The 10461-nt window shown below is 40.1% G+C and overlaps 2 protein-coding genes across 3 annotated transcripts in view; both read right to left on the bottom strand.

Annotated features, from left to right (window-relative positions):
* Positions 1-2460, bottom strand: part of FBXO22 (F-box protein 22) — a 37265-nt gene extending 34805 nt beyond the window's left edge. Inside the window, exons 1-2 of the mRNA XM_008572984.1 lie at positions 2213-2460; positions 1729-1867 (exon numbers count right to left, since the gene is read on the bottom strand). Coding sequence (XP_008571206.1) covers positions 1729-1867; positions 2213-2355 — 282 coding nt within the window. The 5' untranslated portion in view covers positions 2356-2460. The remainder of the gene's footprint in view (positions 1-1728; positions 1868-2212) is intronic.
* A 3472-nt stretch (positions 2461-5932) lies between these two features.
* Positions 5933-10461, bottom strand: part of UBE2Q2 (ubiquitin-conjugating enzyme E2Q family member 2) — a 56932-nt gene continuing 52403 nt past the window's right edge. The window contains exons 12-13 of one of the 2 annotated variants that reach the window (XM_008572982.1): positions 8844-8910; positions 5933-6505 (exon numbers count right to left, since the gene is read on the bottom strand). In XM_008572982.1, the coding sequence (XP_008571204.1) occupies positions 6474-6505; positions 8844-8910 (99 nt within the window). In that variant the 3' untranslated portion in view covers positions 5933-6473. The remainder of the gene's footprint in view (positions 6506-8843; positions 8911-10461) is intronic. The other variant, XM_008572983.1, reaches the window with a different exon arrangement.

Below are 10461 nucleotides of genomic sequence, written 5' to 3'. Positions count from 1 at the left end.
CGTGTCCGGCAACGGATCGCAACCCTCAGTGTTGCCCCCGGACCGGACCGGGGACCGGCAAAGGGATCGCAAGCCTCGGTGTTGCTCCCGTGCCTCGCTCAGCCAGTGAGCGGGAACAGGTCTGTATGTGGGATCCGAACCCTCGGGCGGGAGCGCCGCCGCGCTTCACAAGCGGCGCACTTATCTTTTAATTTCATTTTTCCACAAACTTTTTGAAGTACCCTCATATATTCCTAGGTTCTGTCTACTGACTGGGCTTTATAGCAGCAAATCCCTTAACAGCAATGAGTACACTTAAAGAGTCCAGATCTTGGTTTCTAAATACCGTTCTCCACTAAAAGGAATCAAGGCTTCTTGGAGAAATGGCCAATTCCAGAAATGAAGCAGACAAAACAAGATAAGCTTAGGACATCTTGTGCCAGATAGCAAGGAAGGGCTCAAAGATGATGGAGTCATCTCTAAAACACACTGAAGCCAGCCTGAAGGGGTACCTATTAACCAAACTGGGGACAATCTGAACACCAAAATAAATACTGATAGTAACAGAGTATACCCCATTGAATAAGAGATCAAGAGTATATAGATATAAATAAACAATTGGATAAATTAAACAGGACACTTTCATAGTTTCAAAGTATCTCACCACTACACTCTTATTAAATACAGTGGAAGCATAATTTTACAATAGAGACATATGGCAGACAGCAACTTAATCAAGTAATCAAAGGTAATATAACTGCTAATGGGAAAAATGAAAACCATATGTCACCTGACAGGATGCCATGAGAAGAGCACAGCACCACTTCTGTGGTATTTCTGCCAAAGATGCATAATCTAAATCTAATAAGAAACCTCAGACATGGCCAACTGACGGATGTTCTACAAAATAACTGCCCTGTAATTCTCGTTGTGTGTCAAGGGTGGGAAAGTCAAGAAAAGCTTGGGAAACTGTTCCAGATCAAAGGAGATTAAAGAAACATGACTCACTTTAAAGCAACTTGCAATTATCAGTTGAGTCCTTTTTCTATGATGAACATTACTGGAACTGGCAAAATCTGAATGGAGTCTGAAGATTAGATGGTAGAAATGTGTCAGTGATAATTCCTGATTTTGTTGCACTGTGGTTAGGTAGAATGTTCTTGCTTATATGTAATACATACTAAAGCATAAAGAATGATAGAGCATCACACTGGCAATTCATTCTCAAAGGGCATCTTCCCACTCCCCTGTGAAGTACCACGGCCTCACTGTCCCTCTGACTCCACAGTCCAAGTCTTTACCTCTCTAGGTGTTTTGAAACTGGGGCCCAGAGATGCAAGAGTACAGGACTGGGGGTTAAATATTTGGGTTCAAGTTTCCTTTCCTGACTTTCCAGTTATAACACTGGGCAAGACACACCTAGATGCCTTCTCTGCAAAACAGAGACAACAATACTTGCTTCAAGGGAAGCAAGTGAAGGGAAGGTTCTGCGCAGCATTATAATAATATTGAAACTTTTGATACTTAAAATGCCCAACATTTGACGAACGATCAAATAAGTCATACACATCCTTACAATACAGTCACTAAAACTGACGTTAACAATATTTTTTCACGGCACGAGAAAATGTACCCCCAAATTAACAAAAATAAGGCCGTACATACGCAAAGTTGGGATAAAAAAATTACTTCTCAAAGACTGACTCACCACCCCTGAACCGACTGTGCACGACACCCTTTCTTACTTGCCTCAAGCTCCTCTGCTACCACGCGGACCAGGCAATGCCCCGCCAGGTGGCCGGCCTCGGCCAGGCCTGCGGAGATCCAGGTCACTCTCCGGTGGGTCCGCAACACTCTGCGCACACACTCCCTCCATAAGCGGCACACGCTGGGGATGCAAACGCACAAAGGGTTCGAGCGGCCGTTCCTTTTCATCTCTCCCACGGCCCACAGACCCCAACCCATTAGCGTAGCAGCGGTGGATCCCTGCGGGACCCAAAGTTCCTGGGAGACGCAGGTGTCAGGACGCTGACTCGGAGCGAGGGAGGGCGGCACGCGAACTTGGCGGGAACTTCGCCCCTCAAGGAAGTCCCCGGGAGCACTAGAGCAGGGATACCTCGGGATGGGCAAGGGAGCCGAGGACACCCCGGGTCCCGACGGTCTCTGCCCACCCCGCCAGCGTGGGAATGCCCACGGCAGGTCCCGAGGTAAGCTTCCCGCCTCCTCTCCTCACCCGGCTACCCGCAGCAGCGCCTTGGCGGGCAGGAAGTTGAGCACACGCTCCACCACCTCCGCGAGGTTACTCAGCACGAAGGTGCTTTGTGGGTCTGCGGAGGAGCTGCAGCCGCGGTGACCGCCGCCGGCCACCGGCTCCATTCCTCACCGAGCCGCTAGAGCAAGCACTACGGCGGCTCGGAGGAACCTATTCCGGCCGGCACACCACCGCCCCGCCGACGCGCACTGAGCAGGCGCGCGCGCCACTTCCGGCCGGATGGGGAAGGCGGGGCTAGGGCGGGGGCGCTCGCCTGACTCCAGACCACCGGGTTTCCGGCGCAGGTCTCGGGTCGCTCTCCGGTTCCGGGAGGTTGTGGCCTTCCGTACGGTAGTACTCCCTGTACTTTATAGGAGGCATCCTGTAGTCGAAATGTATTTTCCTCCCCCTGTGCCTCTCACTGCAGTTGCAGCGCTGTATTTTCTTTGTCAGTTCACATCTTTGTCTAATTCATGAGTTCCTTGAAGGCAGTATGTATTGGTCTTTATAATCCCAATGCCTGTTAAAGAGCATGAGCCCAAATTTTGAACGGAGTATCTGCTTTTAAGAAACTGAGTATGTGAAAATCACCGCCTTTATTCAATACTTTGTGAACTTGGTGAGCTCGTTGTTGTAGCCTTCAAGTTTTCAATGTGTGAAACGGCAAAAACAGCATCTGTCATTCTAGGTGGCTGAATAGGATCAGTGCTGTGAAAGCAAGCCCCAAATTCTGCACCAGTTTTCCACCAGTAGTATCTGATTCACCTGAGAGCTGTTACGTTTCTTTCTCGTTCTTCATTCTCGGTTCTTACCCCAGGCCTATTTAATCAGACACGGGATGAAGCCCAGCAATCTGTGTTTTAACAAATTTTCCAGTGATCTGATACACCTGTAGTGGAGAACCAAAGATAGACGGGATGGAAGCACAGCAGAGGCGGCTGCATGTCACCTAACATCTCCTACTCCAGCAGATTCCTTGCTGAAGAAGTGCTGATTTTGATATCCAATTTACAGTGAGCTTGGTTGATCTAAGTAGTGGTTCTTATTTGGGTCTCAGAACCCTTTTATAGTCTTAAATATTGACAACACTGTATTTGTTCATTTCTGCTGCTTATAACAAATACCTGAAACTGAGTGATTTATAAAGAAAACAAGATTTATGGCTTACAGTTCAGAGGCTGGGAAGTCCAAAGTCCACGGAAAACATCTGGTGAGGGTGGTCTTTGGTGGTGGCTTTACAGCAAGGCAGGGGTGGCAGAAAATGGCAGAGCAGAGAGAGACAGTCTCATGTGCTCTCCTGTTAAAGCCCTCAGAACCACACCCGACCACCATTATTAATTCATTCACTAGCATGGTCCTACAATCTAACCACCTCTTCAAGGCCCCATCTTTCAATTACCATAATAGGATCTCACCCTCTTAACACTTTCACACATAGTGGGAACCAAGCCTCCAACAAATTAAACTTGGCGGGGGGAGACATACTCAATCCATAATAACCAGAGCTTATATGTGTTATGTCTATCAATATTTACCATATTAAAAATTAAAACAATTTCTAATATTCACTTAATAAATCCATTACACATTAACAAAATAACATTTTTATGGAAAATAACTTTCCCAGATCCTCCTCCCCTCAATAGTGATTAGTGCGGCATCACTTTACATTTTGCGAATCTCTAGTTTCTGGCTTAATGAGAAACAGCTGGATCCTCATCTGCTTCTGAATTCCATTTGTGGCAACATCACATGTCATGTAGTCTCTGGAAAACTCCACTGTACACTCATGACAGAATGAAAGTGCAAGCAAAAATGGCAAATAATGTTTCGGTATATAATTTTGACCTTAAAAACCTCCTGAAAAGGTCTCAGGGGTCTCCAGGATTCCCCCAATTATACTTTGAGAACCACTGGTCCAAACTAATCGAGATGTCTTCATTCTTTTCACCAGCCATTGGTTTAGAGTGGGCACAGGCTCCTTTTCTAGCCAAGGAAATGGGGGAAAGGGGGTGGGTGTGCTTGGTGGGGTGGAGCTTCTAAAGGTTTCCTCACCTCATGAAGAGGCACCAGAAGAGAGGGCCATTACCTACCTCTGGACCAAGTAAGGTGACTGCACATCCAAACAACTTTCAATCCAAAGATGAACTCAACATGGAATAATCTCAAAGAAGTAGAGCAGAGCCCAGATTATGGTGCCTGGAGTTGTCCTGCCTCTGGACTTCTTGTATGTGCGATAACCTGACTATTGTGTGTAAGAAGGCCATAGATATGTTAAAGAGGGAGCAGATGATTGTAACTGGGGAAACTAGGGACAGCCATGAACAAAGTAGCACTTGAATTTATATCACAGAATGAGTGTGGAAGAGGAAAAAGGTTGAGGAAAAGCTGAGTATATACAAAGTGCGCACACACTATTTCTAAGTTCTCTAGCTTTCTCTTGTTTGTCAATCTGCTTCTCTTCCTCTCAAGCCTCCACTTACCCCATCCCTCCTCAAATATCCTATTCCAGAAACTCAATAGAGCCTACAGATACCTTACACAGAGTATCTCTTATGAGGGAAAAGTGACAAAGTAATTTTTGAATGGTTCTTTATTCATAAACTTGATGCAAGTTTACAAAATTTACTGTACATTGCCAAATAAATCTGCAATGAAAAATAAAATCCAAAAAACAAAGCATGCCAAATGTGCAGCTGTCAATCTGCTAGCCATCCGGATATTAAAGAATTCAATAATGTATTCAAGATTTAGCCTTAGGTTTAAGGAACTTTAATGTTTTAAAGAATTCTGCCTTGTCACTTGTTATGTGAGCAACTGGCAATTGGAATTTTATACAAATGTAACCAACTGAACAAGAATGCCAGAAAATCTTTACCTACTGTCCTTAAAATAGAATCAAAAAAAATTAAACTCACACAATAATGCAGAAGTGCCAAGTCTCTTGGATGTGGTTTACAAAGTTAAAAACTGGATCTTAAAGCAAATGTATAAGAAACACTTTTGAACTTTGTAACTGGTTTGTGCAGGAAAATGTGGATTTTTTTTTTTTTTGGCAGCTGGCCAGTATGGAGATCCAAATGCTCACTCTAACCAACTGAGCAAAACAGCCAGGATTGGATTTCTTTTTAAAAGTGCTTAATAACTAGAATTTACTTTTAAATCAAACCTGGGTGTATTTAAAGATCTATTACCAACCAAACAGGACTGATTCAGGTAAGGCAATACAATGGAGAGTACACTGATTTGAGTCAGGTTTTATAAAAGAATTAACATATGTAGAGTTCCTATTAGTCTTTCAATTGGTAAAAGCCATTATTATGACTACAGCAAAAAATTTAAGAGTCTCCAAATTAGGTATCTTTTTGTATTTAACTGTGCAGGTTTTGCTCAAGGAGTCTTTGTGCCAATCACTATATAAGTTTATTAGTTTACAAATAATTGCAACATCCCGTTAATAAAATGGAAACGTAAAATGACTTAGTATTTTAAATAACTTTAAGCTCTATGCTGTGGCTCTTCTTCATAAGAAATATTGAACCAACAAGAAGCAGATTCAGCCCAGCAAGACTCTGATGCCCCAGTGGAAATTACTGCTTATAAGCCTTAATTGGCATAGCCTTGTTTGTTTTGCCGAAAAAGTACAATATAACTCAATTAAGAATAAATCTTCAGGAAATAACTCATATCTTCACATAGCCATAAAAAAAGTTTAACAATTTAATGAGTAGGTTTCCTGTCATTATTTTGGCAATATCATAAGATGGTTTTAGACCTGAAAAAGCTACTGTGATTTACAAGAGCTTAAATTTTCTAAACCAATATTAAACATCAATTAAACTTATATTGGCCCTAAATGGGGCAGTATATTGCAAATCCTTGTAACCCATGGGCTCAATGTAGGAAAGTTACCCTAAACTCGTAGCTTCAGTAACCTGATGTTGACTTGCCTGTTTAAAAGATTTCGCTTTTCAAGAAAAAAGAGATCATCAGGAATGGCCAGTATGTGTATTTATCAGGAAAAATACAGTAAAGGCCCCACTGCTCAGTCCGAGATACCTAAAATGAGCCAAATGAAAAGCCGTAACTTATACTGGATGTCAGATGACAGATTATCCACTAAAATATCTATTAACTAACGTCTTCAGTACTGCTGTTATAGGGACACTCAAAGCTTGTGTCTGCATGTTGGAAAGATTTTCTTTAAAGCAACATTGGTCCAAACATACTACGGTCAACATATTTAGCCATCTTCCTTTGGAGGGGTGTACCAGCCTGAAATAGAATGGGAAAAAAAAAAAGTTAAAATATTTAAATTCTTAAATCAACTAGGAGAACTGTCATTTATTAAAGTTAGCTATAGTCTCTATTCATAATTTTTGTATTTAAACCTACTGTAAAAATTAAACTTACAGTTGGTTTGGTAACATGCACACAATACTAAAGTTATGTTCTATGAGTAAACTGTACTTGAGTTTTCAACAAAAGATCTCTATATTAGGGCATTCCTAACTAAAGATGACAGTGTGCAATATTAGACTACATGTTAGGTTTTATATCACTTTAATTCTGTATTTGAAAGTAAACCTCACTAAAAAAACTATCCCCCAAACAAAATGCTGGGATTTCAGAATAAGAGGAACTTGGACTGTCATCAGTGCACTGATGTCATTTCACCAAGGACAAAGCCATCGCAGCAGGTGCAGTGACTAAATGATTATGCCTAAGATCAGAGTTAATAGTGAAAGCCAAACTAGAATCCACATCAATCTATTGTACAACAGGGTGACTATAGTTAACAAGACTGTATATTATATTCTAAAAAAATGCTAAGAGTGGATATAAAGTGTTCTTACTACAGAATTGGTAACTATGTGAGTTAATGCATATGTTAACTGTTGGATTTAATCATTGCATAATGTATATATACTTCAAAACATCATGCTATACTGGATACTCATACATACAATTTTATCTGCCAACTAAGAAAATAAAATCTAAATTTAAAAAAGATTAAAAAAACTAGAATCCATCTTTCCCGATTCTGAATCTATTGCACTTTCATCATGGCTAAGCTTACACACACCCACACATTCTCAAATACAGCATTTTCTATAAACACTTTTGAATGCCGGTTGTAATGCTTTCATTAAGAAATAATAAGAGAAAAGAAAAAAATGTGACTGTTCGCCAGACTCCACAAAAATCTAAGCTCTCTATAGAAAGGTAAATTAGGGGCCGACCCTGTGGCGCACTCGGGAGAGTGTGGCGCTGGGAGCGCAGTAGCGCTCCCGCTGCAGGTTTGGATCCTATATAGGGATGGCCGGTGCACTCACTGGCTGAGCACGGTGCGGCCGGTCGCAAAAAAAAAAAAAAAAAAAGACATAAAGAAAGGTAAATTAGACTAAGTACTGTTTGGTATAAAATTGCCATTGGAATAGCATGAATATATCAAGATTTAGAAAGCATACACATGGTTATGAAATAGTATACAGGTATCTTTAGATTTGCTAATTTAGTGTCCTAGAAATTATTATGAAAACTTGGCCTTATCCTCAAATTTCATCATTTCCCTCTTCAGCTTGAAAATTTTGTTTTAAATACTATTTCCAGAAGTAAGCAATCACTGAAAAAGTGAAAAGTTTGCTTTGTCATTAAAAATGAACACAAAATACAAATCTTGTCACAAACTGCCACATTTCTAGCAAAGAACACATTACTTTAAATACTTTCCTGAAAGAAAATCGCTTCCTTTTATTCCACACAAAAAGGCATCAGTTTCACTACCACTGCTACAGTGAATATCTTATCAGCACTTTAGATACAAAGTGCTGTACATACATACTACTCTTTTTCTTCAAAAGTCTGGCAAAACAGACATTATGACAATTTTAGAGATGAGGAAACTGAGGCTAATAATGGGACTTGCTCAGGGCCACAGAGCTAGTGAGTCACACAATGGCACTAGAAATATAGGTCTTCCAAGTCTAGTTGTTTGTTTTTCTTGAATGTCATTGTTAGAGACAAAAACTCAAAATGTGCACTGTGAATACAAGCAAAATTTATAGGCCAATAAAGCTTATGAAAGATATTTTAAGAAATATTTAATTTTTTAAAAATTTACAACTCAAGTACTATTAAGTGTGGACTGAAATTAGAGCTACTCTTACTTGAATAGATAATATGTAAGACTATCAAAAGCATTAAGAAGTGTGAAGATGTTTCATAAACAGCTGTTCATGATCCTGACAGCATTTGCTCAGCTAATAACAAGAACCCCACCTATAAAGAGTTGCCTTTAACTCAATTCCTATCTGAATACCATACATTTCAAGTGAGTAAAGTGATTCATTAATTAATCTACTCAAAAATCTTGACTCTGACTCAGAGGAACACAGGTCAAGTGTTGAGGATACAAAGAATTTAAATGAAGCACACAGTGTTATAAAGATTCATTTAAAGATTTTAATGCAGTGCAAGTTAAATCTTCACTGTGCTAACAGTACTTTATATGAAATTAAAAAGCAAAACCAGAAAAATAAAGCAGGATAAAAATCAGTATGTTATATAAAACTTCATAAGTGGCAATAAATACTTATTCAATTAAACATACCATTTTTCTCATGTATCTGTACAATGGAATTATAGGATTGTTGGGCTCTTGCTAGATTATATTGATTCTGAAAGAGAATTATACATTTTAAATCAAAACTAATGAAAATCATTACAATAAATCTATGGATGCATAAATGCTGTGCTTAAAACTGAATTATATTTCCATTTCAAAAACAATTTTAACTTACCTTCATTTCTCAATTTCCTTATTCTCTACAATTTTATAAAAACAAAACCAAAATTGTACTCCAATAAAAATCTATCAGCTTCAGAATTCATTTTTCTAAGTCCTCCAACTACTGAACAAGCACAAAGCTTTCTAGTTCTAATGTCCCTCTCCATACTGATAAATCAAAGACTGCTATGTGGAATTGAGTAAAACTCAAACTCTCTTCCTCATAATAATCTGTCCAAAAACAAAACTATAAAATATTACTTTCAGATAAGAAAACATTAAGGCTCAAGGACTACACATATGAATGACATTTTGAGTTAGAAATCTAAAGAATGCCCATAACTGGCACCAAGCCATTACTAAAGGAATCCTCTCCTGGCAAAAATAGAATCTTTTTTTTTTTTTTTTGACTGGTAAGGGGATCGCAACCCTCAGCACAGTGTGGTCTGCACCACGCTCTGCCAGTGAGCGCACCGGCCATCCCTATATAGGATCCGAACCCATGGCCTCGGCGCTACCTGCGCCGCACTCTTCCGAGTGAGCCACTGGCCGGCCGGAAAAAATAGAATCATTTTTAAGGAGCTAAATTTAGCATTAGTTTTATCATAAGTTCAACTGGCCTACATCTTAACTTCCAATTAATATTTCACGAGCATTTTCCATAGTGGTACACACTTTACTATATTATGTCGTAGAATTTTTTTGAGTAATAAATTCACACAGCACAAGAATCAAAAAAAGTATAAAAACATTCTAAGTGCAAACTCTCAAACCTGTCCCCTAACCACTCAGTTCCCTCCATCCATCCCCTTCCTTCACTTGTTAACCACTTTTACTAGTTTCTTGTATGTCCTTTAAGATTATACAAGAAAATTCATGTATATCCAACTGTTAGTAGCCACTATCCCCTGCTTCACCCTCAAAAGTGGTAGCATGCTACAGACACCATTGTGCCCCTTTTCTCACTTAATGTATCTTGGAGCTTGTTCCATATCAGGACTTAGAAAGCTTTGCCATTCTCTCTTTTTTAAACAGTGAAATATTCTAGTATTCTAATATTCTTGTATGGATATTCAAATATTTATTCAGTCCCTTATTCGTGGATACTAAGGCTGTTTTCAATATTTTGCTGTTCGATGTTGCAATGAGCAACTTAGTACATATATTTGCAAAGTATTGGTAAAAATGTGCTAGAGTGGAGTTGCTGGCTCAAAACACATATATATGGGGCCGAGCCCGTGGCGCACTCAGGAGAGTGCGGTGCTGGCTCCCACCGCGGGTTCGGATCCTATATAGGGATACCGGTGCACTCACAGTGCTCACTGGCTGAGCGCAGTGCAGCCGGTCTCAGAAAGGACAAAAAAAACCCCCCNTGCACTCACAGTGCTCACTGGCTGAGCGCAGTGCAGCCGGTCTCAGAAAGGACAAAAAAAAAAAACAA

This window comes from Galeopterus variegatus, unplaced genomic scaffold (genome assembly GCF_000696425.1).
Source record: "Galeopterus variegatus unplaced genomic scaffold, G_variegatus-3.0.2 Scaffold860, whole genome shotgun sequence".
NCBI classification, from domain to species: Eukaryota; Metazoa; Chordata; class Mammalia; order Dermoptera; family Cynocephalidae; genus Galeopterus; species Galeopterus variegatus.
This window is presented reverse-complemented; position numbering and strand designations above follow the sequence as displayed.